General features: G+C 30.5%; 2 protein-coding genes across 3 annotated transcripts; both read left to right on the top strand.

Moving 5' to 3' along the window:
• Window positions 1-145: 145 nt before the first annotated feature.
• On the top strand, window positions 146-19,913 carry LOC123275271 (atrial natriuretic peptide-converting enzyme). Of its 2 annotated transcripts, none has more exons than XM_044743280.1 (10): window positions 146-1,013; window positions 9,745-9,928; window positions 13,711-13,924; window positions 15,492-15,863; window positions 15,947-16,179; window positions 17,373-17,579; window positions 17,656-18,015; window positions 18,103-18,525; window positions 19,264-19,382; window positions 19,456-19,912. In XM_044743280.1, exons 1-10 carry the CDS (start codon window positions 966-968, stop codon window positions 19,627-19,629), a joined length of 2,334 nt encoding a protein of 777 aa, XP_044599215.1. In that variant the 5' UTR covers window positions 146-965; the 3' UTR covers window positions 19,630-19,912. The 2 variants fall into 2 exon arrangements, with proteins under 2 accessions (XP_044599215.1, XP_044599214.1); XM_044743279.1 differs by lacking the exon at window positions 146-1,013 and adding an exon at window positions 9,358-9,670 and having other exon boundaries at window positions 19,456-19,913.
• A 589-nt stretch (window positions 19,914-20,502) lies between these two features.
• On the top strand, window positions 20,503-21,740 carry LOC123275268 (pyridoxine/pyridoxamine 5'-phosphate oxidase). The gene is made up of 6 exons (XM_044743273.1): window positions 20,503-20,662; window positions 20,738-20,871; window positions 20,950-21,046; window positions 21,122-21,196; window positions 21,274-21,476; window positions 21,555-21,740. Exons 1-6 carry the CDS (start codon window positions 20,651-20,653, stop codon window positions 21,676-21,678), a joined length of 645 nt encoding a protein of 214 aa, XP_044599208.1. The 5' UTR covers window positions 20,503-20,650; the 3' UTR covers window positions 21,679-21,740.
• The last annotated feature ends 843 nt before the right edge of the window (window positions 21,741-22,583 follow it).

Raw genomic sequence — 22,583 nt, 5'->3', positions numbered from 1 at the left:
AGACTTCTGCAATCTAGCAGTTATTTAATAATATAACTTGCTCTTCCATTCGACACTAGATATTTGATCCTGTTGAAATCATAGACTCGATACATTGCTAAAAATAAATTATCAATTTCACTTGTCCATGAACTGCTTTTAAATAACCGGCTGCTGGAAATGAAATAAAAATTTATTTAAAATATTAAATAAATAATATTGAGATCTTCTCGTGATAAAATGAGACACGAGTAAACATTAAACCAAACATTACCAGTAACAGTTGTCGATGCTGTTGCTAATACGTGAAAGTCTATCTACATGAAGTGTTTGCAAGTAAGACCGCTACTCCAGTCTCTTACTGTCTACTTGTTATTCTGAGGTAGGCCGCGGCAGCGACAGTCCCCGTTTACCTGGCAAGTGTTATATTAGCGGGAGAAATTCCCCGTCGTTTCGTCAAGTCGCCGGGCAATCAGAGTCCTCGTCTGTTCGGGCTCCTGAGCAGTCCTCCTTGATATTACGTGAGTGACACTGAGGATGACGTGCAATACAATCAGCATCAGTGATTTAATCATATAATATAAGATATTAAATAAAATTAAATTAATAAAAACACTTACTTTTACGTACACCTGCAACGGAGATTTATCATTAATCTATTTCCTTTTAATGGACGTGGGATAACGGTTAAAAAGCTTAAAAGACCGTTGTCAGATTCCATTGTCTTTTTGCTAATTAAGTGACAAATTATCTACAAGAACAACAATGCTTTTATTTTTGCTGTGTTGATATAAATGTGTGCCCACTTGTCTCTTTCACATAACAGACAGATTACGCTAAAATAATTCTAAACTGTTAATTGCGTCTGTAATCTAAAATGGTTAATTATATACGATGTTTAAGTTGAATTAAAAGTGTAATAGTTAAAAGTGCACAAGTTGAGTTATTTATTAATTGTTGTAATTATAATTTAATTTAATAAAATAATGACTGTTTCAATGGAGCATAAAAGAAAGACTTCATGGGATTCAAAGGTAAGATTTTTTTTTTTTTTTTTTTTTTCAACTCCGAGCGATAATTTATTTTATTTAGGTTTACGACGCTGTTCTAGAAAATCAGTCCGACTAAAAAAGAAATAAAACATTACTGAGCCGATTCTCGGACGACGCCCCCTGTTTTTTAGTTCAAAGAATTAAAATTTACAACTGGACTACATTTTTTTGTTGGTCAGTTTTAAAAAAATTAGAAGTACTTACAAAAAACAAACAAAATATTAACAATTTTACCACATTATAGATTGAGAAAATATTCACTTTAATTAATTATCTTTTACCAATCAAATATTATAAGATAAAAAACTTTTCAAGTGGGAACGATAATTCAAAATGGCGAATGAAATTTCTTCTCGATATTTCATTTGACCGATTACAACAACGGTGACCTTTTAATTAATACTTTAATTTATTACTCAGATATTTTCGAACCTTTATAGTGTTTTAATGTAAAAAAAAAATTAAGTTAATGTCAAATAATGCGTTGGAGTATAACAGAGGTTACAATGTAATGAGAGTTGGTACCTTTGGTCCAATCATCTCGAAAGTAATGCATTGGAGATAAAGTCACCCTTTAATAGCATCTTGCTCGGGTGTACGGTGAAAGTTTAGCTCACATTTACCTTTAAAGTGTAAGCATAAGTGAATGTATGCTATTATTTATGCACACGAGCATGAGTACTAATTTTTTATGGTAAAATAATACACTGCAACCTTTCATCATTATTATTTGTCTTCAATGAGAGTAATACAAGACGTGAACTGATTTTTCCTCAACGAACGCGCAAGAACAAAGAATCATTATTTAAACTAAATTTTTTGGTGTAATAAACTGGTAATCTGATCTTTTTTAAGATTATTGTCATTATTAGGTGGTTATATTTTAATGATGTGTCATCGCATCAGACTTATTATAATGGGTAATTATAAACGAGTTACAATTGAAAAGATAATTTGAAGCAGTATTATTTGAAAATCATTCTGATGTTACACTAAATAACAATTTCACTTGAATCAAGAGAAAAATTTTTAAACTAAGAAGATCATTTTTAAGAGCTTCGTTGTTTTGAATCAAAACGAAAAATTCTTGAATCAAGTAAAATTTCTTGAAACCAACAAAAATTTTAAGTATTTTTCTACTTAAATCAAGGCGATGAAACTTTTCAGTGATTTTTTTTTGTTCAAAAATTTTTGACTTTAATCAAGATGAGTTTTTTTCTGAGCACCTGGAAAAAAATTTTTACATAAAATTTTCTATAATTTTCTGTGGAAAATGGCCTGATAAATTGCATAACATTTTATGAAATTTCAATATTAAAATTTCATGAAATTCTTTGTAATCTAATAAAATTTTATGAAAATCAATAAAATTTTTTACCAATAATTTTTCGGGACTTGATAATAATGTTGATTAAATGATTGATAAATTTTCATAAGATTTCATAAAATTTATGAAGTTTTGTGAAATTTCATAAGTTTCGGCAGTAAAATTTCATAAAATTTTATAAAACTTTATGTCATCCTATAAAATATTATAAAATTTAATGAAAAAAATTTTTCCCGTGTAGTCAAAATAAGGAACTTTGTAGGTTTAAGTTGACGGTCCTTGTCTAAGGTTATGATATGATATATCCATCACAATCCCGACTAGAAATTTCAGTGAGGCAGTGATTTGGCGCAAGTAAGGCATGCCGAATTTCAAACTTGCAGTAAGTGAGGCATCCAAACCAGACCGAAGTTTGGGATGTAACGCAGTTGCGAGGCTCAGCCTAACTTGGCTTCCTGATTAGGTTGCAGTTTGGAAACCAAATTCGCAACGAAGAATCCAAATCTAATTCTTTCTTGATTTTTAGCTTTTTTATTATCAAGCGAAAATTAATAATAACAAATGCTTATTTTTTTATCTTCTTTTACTATTTTAAGTATAAATATTAAATTTAGGACTAAATTTTTTAAATATTTCATGAATAAAAAAAAAAAAAAAAATTCTTTGTTGCTTTTATTTAATATTATTTTTATTATTTAATTTTATTTTTCTGTAATTTTTTGTTTTTGGAGCGTTTTTAATGTGAAGAGGTTTTTTTGATTGGTAGATATGATAAGTCAAGGGGGAAGGAGATGATGGAGGAGTTAGATACACTAATCACACATAACACTTAACTTTACTTCATACTCGCCTTAATAGTAATTATAATTAGTAATTATTAATTATTAAAAATCGTACATATCGAACGCGAGACTCGAACACGGTACCCGACGCACGAGGGCCCTATACCATACCGCGACGCTACGCCGATGATGAGCGACCTCTTACTTCAAGATACTTATAAGCACAACCAATGCTCGGCTTGCCTAATTTAAAACAAATAAGATTCGAATTGGGCTAGCCTAAGTTCGGAAAGCCAAGTTCGCTCCAAACTAGCAAAACTCAGGTTATCGTTACTTGAAACCAGTTCGGCGTTCCCATGATATATCAGACTTAAGGAATCCATGAAACTTTCCTAGTTACGTTCAAATATGGCAAGCCAAACATTTCGTTCTGCCTACCTTGGTTTTTATGAGGTACAACCTAGGCAAGCCTAAGTTATGCAAGCCAAACTTGCCCCGAATTGGTTCTTCTTCATATGCCTCACTGAAATTTCTAGTCGGGTACATGAGACACAATGTTTATATGTACAATACACAAATACTCTCATAAATAGACACTTTTATATGTATAGAACTAAAAGGCTTAACCTTGGAAAGACTTGAAGCCAAATATCTTCTCCCACTCCGTTTTAGAGTACTTTGGCAAGAAACGCCGAAGTTTGTCAAACGTTTGGAATGCCTAACTTGCGGGAAATTATAAAATCCAAAGGTCTACGGAAGTTCGGTTTGCCAAACTTAAAAGTAATTGGGGCCATCTATGGTAAGACGAAGTTTGGCAAATGTTTGGAATACCTAACTTGCAGGAAATTATAAAATCCAAAGGCTTACGAAAGTTCGGTTTACCAAACTTAAAAATAATTAGGGACATTTATGGCAAGCCAAACTTCGGCAAATCTTTGGTTAACGTTACTTCCAGTTAGTCAGGCATTCCAAAGGTTCGCCGAAGTTCGGCTTGCCATAGATGTCCCAAATTACATGCAAATTTGGCATGCCAATCTTCGTTTTGCCTAATGTGGATTTAAGAAAGCGCAAATTAGGCTTGCCTAAGTTAGGCAAGCCAAACTTGCCCCTCACTAATTCTTCGGCATTCCTCACTACAATTTCTAGTCGGGAAGCTTGATTTAATAAATACGAGCCAACAAATATTCTTAATTAAGCTCATGTTGTTAATTGAAGACTACTGGGCCCCTAATTCTTAACTTTTTCTTCAAACGTACTGTTACAGTAATTAAAATTTTTTTTGAACTATAAAATTTAATTTTTTTTTCTAGAATTCTTTCTTGTTAGCCGACATCGTTAAAACTGAAACAATCTTTTTTTCCATTGGAAATTAACGACCAATAAACAGTTATCTTGAGAACAAAGAATATTATTAAGAAACTATTAGTCGTGGATGATCAACGATTCTCGAAAATTCCAGTAAAGCTATTGGCTGGAAGTAAAAGAATATAACGAATAATGAGTAATAAGATAAAGAATGAGAATTGAGAACTCAACCGCTAAAGTTCAACCGATTGCGTAAACCAAAAGAGAGGGAGGGGTTTTAACACAAGAAGAAAGCGCGAGTCTTGTTCGCTGCATTTTTGAAATGCTAACAAGTGTCAGCAAATTTCTTGTCCGACCGGTTGATGGAAAAAAATATTATCATTTTCTTCGGGTTAATGTTTAGTATTTTTATAACTTATAACTTTTATGCTTGCTTGGATAATTTAGAAATTGTTTAAAATATACTGTCTGATGTTGGGTCACATGTTTACTTTTGCGTCCTACATAACTTTTGTTATTATTTAATATATTTGCGGAATAAATGAACTTCTTAACAAAGAAATGAACTCCATACGCGAGACCGCTGGATATTATGCCGAATAAAAGAATAACGTGATGATTCTCCGTTTGTAAACTTATAAATTGTGACTGTACGTCGACCTTGTTCTCTGTTGGCCTCTCACGTACGGTTTACAGTCGTGTTTTGTATATAAGGCTTTGTAGTATTATGTCCACACATTCAGTACTGTGCTGAAAAATACAGTTTAGTTGGATACATATGTAATAGAGACACAAATGTTGATTTTTTTAATACGGAGTTTTTAGTTTGTTTTGTCTAGAGACTGAAAGATTTAATAAGATTTATAAGGACCTTTTTAAGTGAAAATTTAATTTTCTATAAAAAAAATTTTTTATCATTTTCTTTTATCTTCAATATTTTGCCCAGAAATTGAATTTTGGTAATTATTTACAAGTGGGGTCAACCGATGCTAGGCCATGTTAAATTTTTTTTTTTTAATTGTTCGTTTTTTTATGTACTTTTCAAAAAAAAAATATATCAAAAACATCAAAAAAAGATAAAATAGAAATTTAATCCAAAAACATGAAAGCCAAAATTTTTTTCAACTTTTATTGGCAAAACAACTATCTAAATCTTGATTTTTTCCATTCACGACATTTTTTATCATAAATGCGCCGTAAAAACAAGCAGAATAAAAAAAAAATAAAAAATATTAATTTTTCACCTAGTTATGGCTCAAAATGTGGTTGACCTCACTTGTAAATAATTACCTGAATTTTAAACTTTTAGTATGAATTTTTCATTTAAAATAACTGTATTTATATTCCATTCAAAGGAGAAAGATATAGAAAAATTGATCAAAAATTTTTAATATACTGAAAAGAAAGTTTTTTTGATTGAAGAAAAATATTTCTTTCAAATTTCAGACATTGATCCAAAAAATTAACTGAAATCATAAAATTATGACTTTTAAATGATCATAAAAGTTTTTAGAATAATTTGATTTTTTCAAAACTCTTTATTGTTTTCAAACAAACTAAATATTTTGCTTATTTTATTAAAATGAGGTAATATCGGCAAAATTTTGGTATTTTTTGTACTGACAAAAAAATTTCAAATACGTTTTAAAATTTGTTGAAGCATAAGTTTAGTTTTTTAGATCGAAAAAATTTTTTTGGAATTTGATCTGATAAAACTTAGAATGAAAAGAAATGACTTGAGATAAAAATTTTAAATTCTCAAAAGAAATTTTAATCTTTCAGTTAAAACATGATATACAAAAATCTTAATCCAACAATTTGGAAGTCAAAAACAAAATAAATTCTAAAAGCAAGACAATTTTTTTAACTTTCTTCATAATCAAGCCTTCAAATTATCTCAAAAATTTTGTCACTCTAAAAGTTGCTGACGGCATTTGTGAAACTAAACTTACAATAATCAAATAAACCAAGCCAGCGTGAATAATATTTAACTGCAGGCTGGGTCAGTTGGGTTGGGTCCGATAATGCCCAGGATAGTTAAACAGAATACTAGATCGTTCCAATATAAATACGAGTAGAACCAGAACCAGAATCAGAATCAGAATCAAAACCAGAACCAGAGAAAGAGTTTCCGACTCTGGCCAGGTTCGTGATACCGTTACCTCTCACTTCGTCATCTAGCCTCTTGTCACTTAGACATTTAAACGGTTAGATATAGACAGATAGACAGTAAGTATGTTTAGCTGTCCTGCCGCTAGCCGCTTTTTGAGTAAAGTCTTATTTTATTTTATTTACCTTTCCCATTAAAGTACTCCAAGGCCAACGGTTTCGCTTCCGTGTCATCACCGTTCAGTTGTATTATACTTAACTGAAGAATTGAAATAAACTTGCTGCCGATAGGATCTCTTAATTTTACCTCGTGCATGCGCTCGAATGAATAATAGATAATAATAGAGGAATATAAAATGCATTTTAACTGCGATTACGATTAACGATGGATGAGTAATTGATGTAGAAAGTTTAAATTAAATAATAAAAGCTCACGAGCAGTACTTCTACCTTAATTATCACGACTCGCGAATGGAAGAAGCAACTTGAGATATATAATATTTCCGATGAAAAATTGTAATTTAATTTGCTGCTTCCAGCGCATTCCTCTCCATCACTGACATTGACTCTCGTACTTTCTAATTTAATACATGGATTCATAGATCCTACATTTCCTCGAGATTTAAATTCACGATTGCTAAATTGTCCGGAAATAAAGTTTTATTTTACAGATAAATATTCCTTCTGTTGATCTCTGAGCTGTTTTTTTTCTTTTTTTCATTATTATTATTATACGCAAGAGTTAATACTAATACTAATATATATTTGTTATTAATTAAGTATTCCCAGACATGCAAAACCACTGGAGGAAATATAATTACGGTAAATTGTGTTGTGGGAACTATAATGGTAAATAAATTAAATTTAAAATATGAATTTCACAAATAATTTTATATTGATTATGATTGTAAGTTATAATTAAATGTAAAACTGGTGAGACAGAAAGAAAACGGGGGTTAATGAACTCAATCTGTAAGCTAAAAGAAAATATAAAAATTAAAGATTCGTGCTCCGAGTAATACAAGTACGCTCAAAACTTTCGTAACAGTGCCCTAAGCCTATTCCTTAAGAGAGTTCACCTCTCGCCGGTCTATCATTTAAGTCTCTATCGAGTTTTACGTAACTTTTCTATTTATTTAATTAATCTGTTCCTGTATTCTATCTACTGAACTGAGATAAGACTTTACTAATGTGCAACGCTCGTTTTATCCACTTTTTTATTATGCTCGTGAGAAAATTAGCCTTTCCTTTGAATACAATCTTTTCGAGTTCGCATTTGATAGTTTTGCTGTCGTGAAAATTTATAGAGAAAATTTTGCTCTTAATTATTTACGCACTAAATTTCAAGTTTTTTTTATGGGCAGTTAACATGATAATCCAATTTATTAAAGTATTCATAGGAAAATTAATTCTTTAGAAAAAAATTTCTTTAATTAATCATAAATATTTTGTGTTTTTTTTTATTTAAATATGAAATATTCTGCCCAGTAAAGTTCAACTTTTTTAAGCAAAGAATTTTTTCTATACAAAAAATTTAATTAAAGTATTAAAATCCTTGATCTAAGAAAACTTTCATTCTGCCCATCAAGATAATTTCATCTTTCTCAATATTTTCTTGGTTTATCAATCTTTTTCTCCGTATAGACAAACCTCTTTCTATTTTTTTATGCAAAAATTTTCGAACCAATTAAATTTTACTCAAATCAAGAAAAATTTTTTTAGTTAAAGAATTTTTCTGATGCTTGATTCAGAGTTTTTCTCTTAAATCAAGTCAATCTTGTTATAATTGTAGCTTTGCAAATAACATACTTATAGATTAATAATAAAATTAATTAATTTAAAGAAAAAATTTTCGATATTTGGATTGTCTTGAATTGAGCAGAAAAATTATTTAATTAAAGAATTTTTCTACTTTATTCAAAATAATTAAACTCTTAAAAATGATTTTTTTGTTTCAAGATTTTTTCTCTTGGATCAGTTTAATTTTTCTATGAGTGTAAATTTTTATGAACTAACAAATTATTTCTTTAAAAACGAGAAAACACATTTTTATTGAATAAAAAAATTAATTTTTTAAACAGAAACGACATTTCTTCAGTTGATAATAAATATTTCCCAAATTTTTTCAATTAATTTAATAATTTTTTATTCAACAAAAAATTATGAAGATAATTTTCTTGACTAAAGAAGTTAATCTTTAGTTCCTTATCTTTAAGAACCATCAATAATTTTTTTTTGCCATCTCCAAGATTTTGAAATAAACTTTCGAAAGAATACTCAGAAAACCGGCAGAATCACGGAAAATATTAACCTTTTATGCAACCAATATTTTTATTAATTACATTTAACGTCTAGTTTTCTTATGAAGCAAATCTTATTAATAGCTGCACGAAAAGTGCAATCTCTGGATTGAGTGTTCTGTGGAGCGTGAGCCGCGAGTAACATTTGCTTGAGGAAGGCGTGGGGCTTTTGAATTGCTCTCTCTGTATAAATATAAAATAGTACCATAGTAATAGTAGTAGTACTACTGTAGAGAGAATAACCTGGACACAGAACGTACAACTGGTATGGAGTGAAGTAGGAGTAAAGTGTAAGTAGGAGAAGCCTATTGGCAACAAGTAACATGTAACTATAACTCACAAACATTTAAATTACATGGGTGTGTAAAAACACTGATTACGCATAAACTGAGTACTATTATTACACGGGTGTTTAAGCTAGTGGGTCATCGACTTGCATTGGGCATTAACCATACGCCTAACAAGCTAAATAAACTAATCAATCATCTCTGATGAGTAAAAGCGTAATATAAGCGGGTGACTCAAAACCGCAATAGTATACAGTAGGCGCGTTTTATAGCAGTTTTATCACCAAATTGGCAATAAAAAATTATTGGATAATGGATAATGTAAAATGTAATTGGAAGCGAGTTAAGAGAGGAAGTGCCGAGAAAATATCATTACAGAAATAAGACAACGCCCACCTTTCTCGACTCTAATAACCAATTTGCGGATCTTCCTTTCGCAAACTAGTCACGTTACCGGAGTCTTTATATGGGTGCATTCAGTGAATCACCAGCGGGTAATTGTAAACGAGAGGGAAAATTCATTTGCTCGGTTTACTTCTTTACTATATTGTATACTATACTATTTACACAACTTAAATAATGTAACAACATTTGTTTTTGCAGATTTCAGTGAGCACCGTCAGCACGCGAAGGTTCAGCCGAGCAGGAACGCCGTCTTCCATCCTGTCTTCAGACAGTGACATAAGATTCACCAGGAAGCTCGGGGGCCAGTACCGATGCGGATGCTGCGTCCTTGCTGCTTTCCTCCTGTTTTTACTTTTTTCTGGAGTCTCGATCTACCTCGGGTGTAAGTTTACCATTTTATTCAATTAATTTATTTATTGAAATTTCCTACGAAAAAAATTATTGTTAAGATAATTAAATATTGAACCGTGTACAAAAAAAAAAACAAAATATAAATAAAATAATAGATACTACAGTGGTTGTTTAATAAAATGAATCAGCCATTTATCTTTTACCGATTTTTGTAATATTGTAAAGGTCCTTGCATACATAGTGAAAAAATTCTCAGAAAAAAAAATTAAAATTTTAATTTAAAATACATTCAATCGGAGAAGTTGACAATGGCCTGGTCGGCTCGGTGCTCGCTTTTCGAAAGAGTGGGACCCGGGTTCGATCCCAGCACGCACCAATATTTTTCAGTGATTATAATTAAAAATATGTGCGTTACGTTACGTTGCCAGCCTCTGGAAGTGGCAGAGATAGCCGGGCGGCACACGTCTGACTTGGGCGATCACACATTTTTAAGCAACAACTTGAATGGGTGACCACTCTAGTCAGCGTTGGCTAGCGCGAGGGATCTCTGCACACTAGGAGAGGGGCCTAATGCTCCAGTGGTCGATAAAGAAGAGTTTCTTATCAATCACTGTAGACTTAACCCAGCTCCGACTGTACTAACATGGGTTTTCTCTGTGGTTTTCCCATGTTACTGTTCCAATAGCCGAGTGGTGAGGATCAGGGCAAATGCGGTACAGAAGGCACAAGTCGGTCCACAGCCGCAATGATAAGGCAGAGTTAACTAAGCAGAATGATAAGGCTTAGGGTGTAAAAGGGCGTTTTAACAGCTTAACAGCCGAGACCAGTGATTGCAATTTCAATCGGCTTAGCGAAACGAATGGAAATTTTGAAAAAACGTTTTTAGAGATAATAGATAATTTAATAAACTATTTCACCACAAAGCGTTTTTTTCAAAAATTTCATTCGTTTCGTGAAACCAATCGAAACTGCAATTGCTCTGCTGTTGGGAGTGCGACAGAGATAGTTCCGTTGAACTCCGTGAGAGCAAAGCGAGAAAAAGATGGTCTCGCCTGTTAAAACAAGAACCGATTGAATGTATTATGAACCATGGATAAGAGCGTAAATAACTTTAATTTAAAACTTAAAAAAAAAAGGTGAAAAAAGAATAATTTTTTTTTGTCATAATTAATTTATGAAACTACACTTTAAGGGTGGGCCGGAGTAAATGCATTTTCAGAAATTTTATTTTACTAATTACTAAAAAAATTTTTAAATGAATTATTACAAAGTTTCCGCAATATTTAGTCAGATATTTTTTTCGGAAACTATTTTATTTGATTTAAAAATTCAATTGAGACGTAATTAGAAAAATAAAATTTCTGAAAATACATTTACTGCGGCCTGTCCTTAATACCATAAAAATGACCTCAGTAATGTCGTTTACGTTAACCAGAAGTGAGGAATCTTTAAATTTTTCCAAATGATTTCATATGAAATGACCGACATACACCAGTAAACAATTTTTTTTACATATAAATGCTATCTTTATCGAGTTTTTTTTTTTTTTTTTTATTCAAACAATTATTAAAAAACCATAATTTTTTTTTCACTAATTGCATTTACACATGTACCAATGGTTACACGATTTGTATCATTCTTGGAACCAGGGGCATTTAGTTTATTACTACCTACAAAAATAAGATCCTTTCATTTATAGTGCAGTTTCATCTATATCAAACTATGAATCTTTTGTTGAGTTTTCTTTTTTTATAATATCAGCTAATTCTTTTGAACATTCACTTGATGTATTAACACCCGCAGATAACTTTTCACCAGTAATTTGTAGCAAGCGTACATCATAATTATTTTTCCATTTAGCCAACTAATTATTACTTGTCTTAAATCCTTCAATCCTTAACTTTCTACTTATTTCAACCGCTTTTTCTTTCAAAACTGCACCAGAAATCACCATTTCACTTGTTCGAACTATCAGGAACCATGAATATAATTTCTTGTTAATTTTACTGACATTTGAAGATCGTTTCTTTTTTAAATTCTTAGAAATTTTATGATTGCATACTTGTTGAATGTCCGATGATTTTCTCATCCATCTATTAAGTAGAGATTCATCAATTTTAAATTTATCGCATACGTACTCTTTAGAGTTTACTTTGGCCAAATTAATAATTTTTAATTTCTGCTCATAGGTGTAATTTCTTCTGTGTAGCTTGATTTTTTCCTTATTGGCATTACTTGAAGATTCAATAATAATTTATTGACACAACCTTCTATTTTTGCCAACATCGATTTTGATGTTTTGTAACCAAATTATATTGTAAAAAATATATAAATTACAATTAAAATGATACATTTTATAACAATCCTGAAATGAAAAGACATTGGAAAATTTGTACAAGAAAGATTATTATCAATTCATTTATATTCCTTATATACCTTAACCAAAATAGCTAAAAATAAAAATTTTCCCTTTCTTTATCATAACAATCATCAATAAAATTATTTTCAATTTCAACCAACATTAATTCTTGATTAACCAATTTGTTTCATTCTTACAGTTTTACGCTCGACAAACTGTCAATGCTTCTACGCTTTTTCGCTTTAAAAATTACCTCCCATTTACGGCGCGCAATCCAAATTTTCTCACCTCCGGGCGGAAAGCGTCAATTTTCCTCCCCCTGCGCTAAACGAAAATGCCGCTTTCCGCCTCCGTCGAGGAGAAAAATAGTATACACACCACGAACAGTAAATAAGAAAGCCTCAGATCACATGTTTATTGACCTCGGCTTCGCCTCGGACAACAATTACATGTGATCTGAGACATTTCTTATTTTACTGCCCTAGATGTGTAATATACTATTTCTTCCTCCAAATCTTTACAACAAAACTCTCTACTTAAAAATTCAAATCATAAACTAAATTCTTGTAAAATTTCCCACTGAATCCCCCCTAAAATTTTCGGGCGCATATTTAACATCGTAAATTTTTTACAACCAGAAGATATTTACGAGATACGAGATATAAAATATATAAGATGGTGGTGCGGCCAAAGCCCATTGAGGTCTTCTGAGCGCGTGTAGCTAACGGTGTGACCGAGTTACCGACTTGAAATCCCCCAATCCAATCGATTACCGGTTCGTCCAGCCGCAAATGCATACTGAATGTATCCTTATTTAAATAAATTACCAACTAAACTAAACCCTGGAGCAAAAAGCGCTCTTGCAGCACACATATGGGTAAATATAGATATAAGCGGATTAATACACCAATATATGTTTTCATATCTATCGAGCGTAAATTATGAGATAAGTATATAGATCAGTCTATAATTTAAAGCTTAAATAAACCAGTTCGAGGTGATCAGAACCCGTAGCTGCATTAGCATTCAAGCAGTTCTTGTTGTTTAATATTATTTTATTTTATTTTTTATTTTATTTAAAACTCAGTATGTAATAGCACGGTGTCTGAGCAGGGCAATGATCCTACATACAACTGAGCCACAGAGAAGACTATGAAATGAGAGACACAATCCATGTATAACATTTAACACGAGAGAGTAGAGCCTCCACTGAATGATATCATCAGACTAACGGTACGTCCGAGTTACCGACTAGCCGACAGCCCACGAGCCCCGTGACCACTCCGTAATATAAATAAATACTGTGCCTAATGATCAATGATCGGCCTTTACCCACGAGAACCTCGTACTCGGCCTTGCCATACATCCCAGCGAAATTAAATGTGCCAACTCATTTGTGTCAGGAATGCTCATTCCTTTTTTTATTTATTTTTTATTATAATTTGGTTTTGCAGATCATCTCCTGACGTCAGATCCTCCGGGGGACCAGGTATTCCTGGCGTCCTTCCGCGTAGTAGACGGTGACTCCTTCACGATAGAACTCGCTGACCCATCGACTGAGGCCTTCCGGATCAGAGCTAGGGAGTATCGTGATAGAATTAATCTTGCTTTCCGTAGGAGCAATCTCAGAGTTTCCTTCATCGCTTCTGAAGTTCTTGCGCTCGATGGGTAAGTAGTACCATGACCTACAAATCCACTTCCTTGTTTATATTATTATTCTCTATTCAGTTAATCACTGAGGAATATCGTTATATTATTTTTATTCATCATTCGTCTAAAAATTAAATTATTTTTAGGATATGAATTATTAATTGTTTATTATCAGTATTTTGAAATTAAAAATATAATGTATTGTATTATTTATAAGATAGTACTTTATTAGTTGATTCAGTAAAAAATAGTTAACATATAAACATGGTGTTAGAATTAGAGTTTCTTTTTTTGTTAGTTTTTAAAACGGAGGATGGAAATTTTTTTGAAGATGAAAAAAAATGATATTTCTTACAAATAATTCCGGAAACAACATCTGCAATTTTTACAGGATGATAATTGTGATTTGAAGTTTCATAATTTTATAAAATTTTTCAACTTTGTATGTTATTGGCTGCGTTCAAGTTTACTAAGTTCTTAGCAGATCTGAGCATATCTTGTAGCAGCAACTTAAAATAACTATATTATTTTTTTAAAAAATCTATAATAAAACAATGCAAGGTATATTTATTTAAGTGTGTCTAAAATTAATTTTTTTGGTAGATAAAGTCAGCCCTGCTCAGAACTTAGTAAACCTGAACGCAGCCATTGTAATTTAAATTTATAGCTTTCTCTGTACTATAATGTTATTGTCACTAGAGTCTCCTAAAAAACTAAAAAAATTTGTACTTTCAGTGCATCTTTTTCCGATTTTTAGTTTTTCTTTACCTATATTGTGGTTTCTTTCCTTATTACTTATTATGATTCTTTTAGTAAATTCTATAGAGATAAATCAGTCAAATAAATGAGAAATAACAGCAATTTAACATTTTCAAATATTACATTGCTATCACACTTACGTTAGTTTTTTTTTTTTTTTAATTTACTTCTATAAAATAATTTCTATAAAATTAACCGAAAAAATAGAATAGAATATCGTTTTTATTTGTATCACATAGCGTGTTTTACAAAACTGTATCTTATGTCTTAACACCGAAAAAATATTAAATAAGCTTTAATTCCCATTACATACCTAATTTCATTTTCTAGTCAAAATATTACTCATCTCTCTACTTCTTTGATAAAATGTTACCATTACGTTTGTTCTAAAAATTCTGTAAGTTGTTGATTGCTTTGAAAAATCTTTTTCTATTTCAGTTGCCGATTGGCCTTTTTGAATTACTTAAAATTCATCAAAAGTTAAAAATTTTTTTAATGATTTTTTAAAGAATAATTAAAAAATGGCTGAGACTATTTGGACACTGTAGCGTGAGTTTTTAAGATAAGATTTTATCAACCAATAGCATGGCAAGAAATTTCTAATATTCACGCTAGCTTCACGCTGAATCCACTCACAGTGTCCGAATAGCCTTACCGTTTAAAAATCTATGATATAAAAAATGATAATTTCTATAATTATCATCAGAGTTACTTATGATTCATTTAAAATTATGTATGATTTTATATTCTAATTTTATTATTATTTCTTTATTATTTTTTACAAAATACTTGAACGCTTTAGTAACTTTTAAAATTTTATTGGCAGAGTGGAAAACAGTGACCTGGTGGTACACTTAGAATTACGCTTCGACCCGCGTTACCAGACGCTAAAAGTTCCAGACATAGTTCAGGTTTTGTCCAAAGAGATAAATTCTACAACAGCCCGGTACTTGGTGAATTTAACCATCGACCCGAAGAGTTTAGAAGTCCAAGAAAACCTCGCGGCTCTCAATGCCCAAGTGGCTATGTCAACGACTGTCACAACTCCTATGACAACGACGGCAACCCCACCACCCAGGAGTTGCAGTCCTTTGGAACTCACTTACTGCAAGCATCTTTCATACAACATCACTTCTTATCCGAATATCTTCGGGCACCAATCTCTTGCCGAAGTGGAAGAAGACGTGATTGCCTTTAGGTTTTAAATTTTGTTTTTCGTAAAATTTTATTTATAATAGGTATTATTTATTACTTTGGTCTAAAATGTTAATTCTTTAATAGGGAACTCGTTGACGCCGAGTGCTACAGACTGGCTTACGATTTTGTGTGTCAAGTATTGCAGCCAGCGTGTGTGGAAGGAACACTCGAGGCGACTATTAAACTTCCCTGTCGAAGTTTTTGCCGGGAATTTTGGTCTGGATGTGGTAATCGATTGCCAGATAGGATCAAGAACGCTCTAGATTGCTCAAACTTCCCGGAATACGCGGATGAAGGAAGTTGCAAGCCCAAACCAGGTATATCTATTTAAATGGTCAAAAATAACTGTTGATTTATAAATTTATTATTTATTTATTTATGATTTATTATTTATCTAAATAAAAATCAAGTGCTGTTCGTTTTTAAGCGTATTAATTAAAAATAGTTGGACCGATTTGGGTACTTTCTTTCAAGGTTTGTAATTATTATGTTTTATTTTTCCTGGTTTGTTATGAAAAATTATAATAATTATTAATTAATAAATAATATTCGTAATTTAATTAGATTTTTATGTTTGAAAAAATTGGAAGTGTCCTGGAAAATTAATAAGTTTAGGAAAAAGTAAAAATTATTTTCTACGGGATTTGTATATATACAAATTTATATATAAATTTAAGGCCATTAAATATATGCAGGTTCTTATCCATTTTTCAATACAAATTTATGAAAGTCTCCTTTTTCTTGGATAAAATATGATCAATTTTTATTTACATTTATCTTTGCATTAAATTTATATATTGTCCAAGAAAAAAAAGAATTTCGTCAATTTGACTTAAGACCATTATTCATAATTCAGAAGATGTGTATAAATAATCCTTTATTTGTTTTGTTTGTTTGTTAACGCGCTTAAAACATTAAAAAAAAAAAAAAAATGAATTCACGAAGAAAAGTCGGACAAATTCTGACAAAATAATATTTTTATGTTTGTTTTCAATTGAAAAAAAAAAAAAAAAAATAATCCCAATAACTTTTAAAAGAAAATCTAGAACAACTTTCTGTAAAAATACGTTCCCGTAAAAATTTAAATACAATGACGATTGCTTAGACTTTTATTTCTTTGCGATATTTGATTGTCTGATTATCAGGTGACAAAAGGTCTAATGCAATGTTCAACAATGCAATTATCTAATTGTATTGATAAAAAAACCACCAAAAAAATTTTTTTTAATTTAAACAGAGCAACGTTTGTTGGATCAGCTAGTTGTTTGATAAATTGTAGAAAAAATAGTAATTTATGAGAAAAAAATTATTTTAGTTAGAAAAATTAAAAAAAAAAAAAATTAAAAAAAAAAAAAAAAAACATCATTTATCTGTACACAAATTTACTTTCCTTTGATGTTTTAAAAATCATTAAAATGACACCGCTCGAAATGTTAACGAGCTACAATAAATATAAAGTTACTTTTTCATCAAATGTAATTTAAATTAATGACAGTAATTATTATTAAAGGTTGCGTGAGAGATTTGCAGAATAAAGCGTTGTCACCTCGGATCTGTGATGGGATAGTCGACTGCCCAGATTTATCTGATGAAAAAAACTGCGCGTACTGTCAGGAAGATCACATGCATTGCGGAATCGGAAGAACCTGTATTCCGACTTCCAAGAGATGTGACGGCAAAGCTGACTGCCCTAATGGATTAGATGAAAAAGATTGCTGTAATTATTATTTATTGTAAAAAAAAAAAAAAAACAATTTTTAAATATTTACTAAAAATAATTAATATTTTTTTAGTATTTTTGGCGCAAAGCGTCAGCTCGGTTAAAAACCAGCCAATAGACACACCTCTGTCAGTGAAATACACCCACGAAGGCTATGTGATATTCAACGAAAAAGGAACTGTTGGAAAACTTTGTATCGAAAATCTCAATGCAACTCTTCCCCAAACGGAAATGGATACAGTACTTCAAACAGCAGCAGCTTCTTTGTGCACTCTTTTGACTTATAATGGAATGAGCTCGGTTGAAGTGAGAATCGACGACGAGGAAGACGTCGAATATGTGCACATGGAGGATCCTTTGGCTTCTGAAATATCTTTCGTACGAGCCCCTTGTCCAAGTAAACAAGTTATGTACGTTCGTTGTGCAGAGCTAGGTATTTATTTTTTTATTTTATCTTTTATCATTTATTTATTAAAATTCACATTTGCTATTTTTTATGATTTTAAATAATTTATTTTAGAATGTGGAATACAAGCTCTGAAAACTAAAACGGGCACCAAAGTTCTCAATAAAATAGCAGAACCCGGAGACTGGCCGTGGCATGTTGCGCTATTCAAAGAAGACACTCACGTTTGTGATGCAACGCTTGTATCTTCAAACTGGCTGTTAACCACCGCGTCTTGCTTCCAAGGACAACCTAAGGCCGAATGGTCTGCACGGCTGGGGACCGTTCGACTGTCCAGTACGTCGCCCTGGCAGCAGGAGAGAAGAATAGTTGGGATGGTAAAATCGCCCGTAGAAGGCAGCACGATTGTTCTTTTAAAATTAGACAAACCTGTGATCGTGTATTCAGACCTTGTACGGCCTATTTGCCTGCCGTCCAGCCAGGAATTTATGCAACTCAACACTTCGCACTGCAACACACTGGGATGGGCGAGAAATCGTGAGTTTATTTATTTGAATTTATTTCCAATGAATTAAAAAGAAAATTTCTTCAGCAAAGAAAATTAAAAATTAAAATAGTCTAGGTCAAAATAAAATTTTTTTTAGAGTAAGAAAATTTTTTTCACTCAGATAAATATTTTTTTAATTCTGGAAAAATTTTTTCTTTACTCAAAAATTTATTTTTTTGGTAATTATTTACAAGTGGGGTCAAATCTATTTTTGGCCATATCTAGGTGAAAAATTAACATTTTTGAATTTTTTTTTTATTCTGCTTGTTTTTACGGCGGATTTATGATAACAAATGTCGTGAAAGGAAAAAATAAAGATTTCGATAACTTTTTTGCCTTTAAAAGTTGGAAAAAATTTTGGCTCTCATGTTTTTGGATAAAATTTATATTTTATCTTTTTCTGATGTTTTTAATGTATTTTTTTTTTTTAAGTACATAAAAAAAAACGAACAATTTAAAAAAAAAAAAGTTGAATATCAAAATTTTCAAAAAAATTTATAAATTTTTTTGAAAATTTGTTAAAATTGTGATAATCAACTTTTTTTTTTTAATTGTTCATTTTTTTATGTATTTTCCAAAAAAAAATATATCAATAAAATCAAATAAAAATTTCGTTCAAAAAAATGAAAATTAAAATGGTTGTAAATATTTACCATTTTTTTTTAAATAACAAATTATGAATTATCAATAAGAAAGTAAATTAAATAATTATGTTTTAAATAATTAAGGAGATTTACTGCAGCGTGTTCAACTTAAGTACAGTGCGATGGAAAAGTGCGAAAATATCAGCATCGCTTCTGTAAATGGAATATGTACGGACGCTGTTTACTCAACAGATGACTGCAATGTAAGTTTTTGTTTATTATTTTATGAATTTCTTGATGAATTTAGAAAATTAAATAAAGAAATATTTATTTTAGGAAGAAGAACTCGCAGGTACTCCAATGATTTGTCTGCTGCCTGACGAACGGAGATGGGCTTTAGCTGGAGTCAGCAGTTGGAGAATCGCCTGCTCGAAGGCTGCGATCGAGAGACCTAGACTCTACGACAAAGTTTCCTCAAACATCGCATGGATAAAGTCAACGATCGCTTAACTCAGTGTCTTAAAAATTATAAATATAATTAAAACCATTATACCAATTATCTGCTATTTAAACTAGCAATAAGTCTGACTGACGATATGTAAATAATGTTATTCCATCATCCAGATGCCAGATATTTTATTTATTAGTTATTGTTTTATATTAGCTATTATGAGTATAATAGACAAATTGTGTGTAATTAATTTAATCCTTTCATAAGCGATTATCTAATCGAAGACATGGAAATATGTAAAAACGTAAAATGAGATTTATTTTTAAATCTGTATTAAATATTTTGGAATTTTAATAAAAATTTTATGAATTTATTTAAAATAAAAATATCGATAGTAATTTAATCTTCAAGAGACCCACTATTATGTCAGTAGAATTCAAGCGTAGATGGTTATATCATCGTCTATCTTTGATCGGTCATATCTTACAACTCAATTAATCAATTCAAATGTTGTCTTTTTTAAATTAAAACTTTAGACTGTAGCTCTAAAAAAAATTTCGCGTGTATAGATAAAGTTAAATAATTTTGAAATTACAACTATCACTTAATGCTTATCTATTTTGGTCTTATTATGATAATAAGTAAAGAATAATAAAATTTATTTCGGTACAAGCGCTGTAAGTTAATCATGCCTATATAATAAACGACTACGCTAGCCTTTAGTTCAGTGAGTTTTCAGATCTCATAATAGTTCCAATGGGAAATCTCTAGGGAAAGTTGCACACTTTTTTCCCACCCAGGCATAAGTCCCGTTAGTATTATTATTTTCTAGAGGCATAGGGTTAATATTAAATTGAAATTTTTATAATAGGAGTAAAAAAAAATCTATATTCAGAGGACGTTATTTGATATTAATAACCCAAGATTATTTTTTTAAATCAAGTGGTTTTGCTACAAACTAAAGACAAATTATTCCAAGCACTAGTGAAATTGTAGTACGCGAGTGCGCTACCATTGATTCTCATATTTTATTAACTTAAATAAATCCTTCTATTAGTAGCTTTTTAATTTAATATTCTTATGGCAGCTAAAGTAAGTTCAATCAACCCTGGTTATGAATAAATTACAATAAATTCAATACAAATTTATTTTATTTTTATTTTCTAGGATCAAAAATCAGGTCTCGCTTTTATTGATCTGAAATCTAATGATCCAGTTAATCTATACGAAAACTGGCACCAAGAGGCGATGAAGTACATTAAAAAATCAACAAGCATCACTTGTCTTGCAACTGTCTCTGGGTAAGTTCATTTTTTTGTCTATAATTTTTTATTTTTTATTTTTACTTTTATTTTGACTTAAAAATTTTTTTATTCCAGCGAAACTCCACGAGCGCGACATGTGTTGTTGAGGGGATACGGCAAAGATGGCTTTGAATTTTTCACCGACAGCAGAGGAAGAAAATCTCAGGAACTTGTAAATATATGATTATATAAAAATTTATCAAATAATATTTTTCAAAGCAAAGGAATAATTAAAGATTTTACTCAGAGGGAAAACAACCAGGCCGCGATGTGCATTTGCTGGATTTACGAGAACGATAAAAGTGAGCGCGTTTCGAGGCAGGTAACGTTATAAACAGCAATACTATTTTTACAGCTTTTTTTCATTTTTTATCTTCGTTTGATTACTTTTTGCTCAAGGTAAGGCTGGAAGGTCGAGTAGAATTACTACCGCGGGAGAGAGTTAAAGAAGTTTATGAGTTAGAGCCGCTTTACTGTAAAATTCGCGCTCATTTGTGTCATCAGGATGCTAAGGTGGATTGGACCGAGATGAAGGAACGTCACGATGAATTATTACGTCAAGTTGAATCAGTCCCCGAGAGTTTAGTCATGCCTGAACATTTGTTAGTTACAATAAATCTTTTTTCACAAACAAATTTATTTAATTACCAATTACTAATAGCAATATTTTTTTATTTTAGTATCGGTTACAAGCTAATTCCTACATGGTTCGACTTTTATTTCTCGAAAGATGATTTCATTGCTGATCGGATGGAATTCACCAATGAAAATGGAGTTTGGACGAACATGAGAATCGCCGCATGATTTCATTATTATTTTTAAATATAAAATTGGTTTATTTTTAAATAAATCTGTGGATAAATTTTGATGGCTTTAGAAATTAATTTGTTTTTTATGAAATTAAATTTTTCAGGCATCTGATTACTTTTATGATTTTGATTTAACAAATAAATTATTATAAAATATTTTTAAATCAATTTTAGAATGAAAAACAAATTATCTTTATGTGGTATCAGTTTTATTTTAGAAAATTTTTATTTTTGATACAGAATATAATAAAAAATGTAAAAATATAAAAAAATTATCACATCACACCTATGAATGAATTTCCACTATATAGTTACTTAATTGAATAACATGTCACCAGTGAAACCGATAAGGAGTGAAATTAACGTATATGTTATTAAATATCTGCGGACGTTAAGTTAACGAGTTTTCAATTTTTATTAATCATAAAAATGTTTAAATTGTGAAAGAATAAGATTTTTGTTTTTAATTAATTCCTTTTTTTATTCTTTTCAATAAAAAATCAATATTGTACTTTACAAATTAATGTATAAAAAATGAGAATGAAAAAGATCTATTTTTTGTAAATCTTCTATGGAGAAGAATAAAATTTAAAAAAAGTCTATCACTAAATTTTCCGATTTTTTTTTTCTAATAATTTATTAAAAAATTGTAAATAAAATTTCATCCCAAGCGTCACAAAAAAAAAAAATGTTGGCTCTTTGGGAAATTTTATTTAACAAGAAGTCAGAAATTTATAATTGTCAACTTAAATTTAACAAAACATTAACAAAAAAAAATTTGTGCCGCTTGGGATGTAAAGAAATTAATAAAACAAAAATTTTAATTAATTTTCATGAAGAAATTTTTAATTCAATAATTTTAATATTAAAAAAAAATATATGAAAAAAATTTTAAGAATA

Source organism: Cotesia glomerata, linkage group LG1 (assembly GCF_020080835.1).
Source record: "Cotesia glomerata isolate CgM1 linkage group LG1, MPM_Cglom_v2.3, whole genome shotgun sequence".
Taxonomy (NCBI): Eukaryota; Metazoa; Arthropoda; class Insecta; order Hymenoptera; family Braconidae; genus Cotesia; species Cotesia glomerata.
This window is presented reverse-complemented; position numbering and strand designations above follow the sequence as displayed.

Bases quoted from the DNA above. Each gene is read 5' to 3' on its own strand.
- LOC123275271 (XM_044743279.1), top strand. From the start codon at position 9,608: ATGGGTGCATTCAGTGAATCACCAGCGGGTAATTGTAAACGAGAGGGA. The intron at 9,929-13,710 runs GTAAGTTTACCA...TTGGTTTTGCAG, and splicing joins AGTCTCGATCTACCTCGGGT to ATCATCTCCTGACGTCAGAT. The intron at 18,016-18,102 runs GTATTTATTTTT...AATTTATTTTAG, and splicing joins CGTTCGTTGTGCAGAGCTAG to AATGTGGAATACAAGCTCTG.
- LOC123275268 (XM_044743273.1), top strand. The intron at 21,047-21,121 runs GTAAATATATGA...GATTTTACTCAG, and splicing joins GAAGAAAATCTCAGGAACTT to AGGGAAAACAACCAGGCCGC. The intron at 21,477-21,554 runs GTTAGTTACAAT...TTTTTATTTTAG, and splicing joins TTAGTCATGCCTGAACATTT to TATCGGTTACAAGCTAATTC.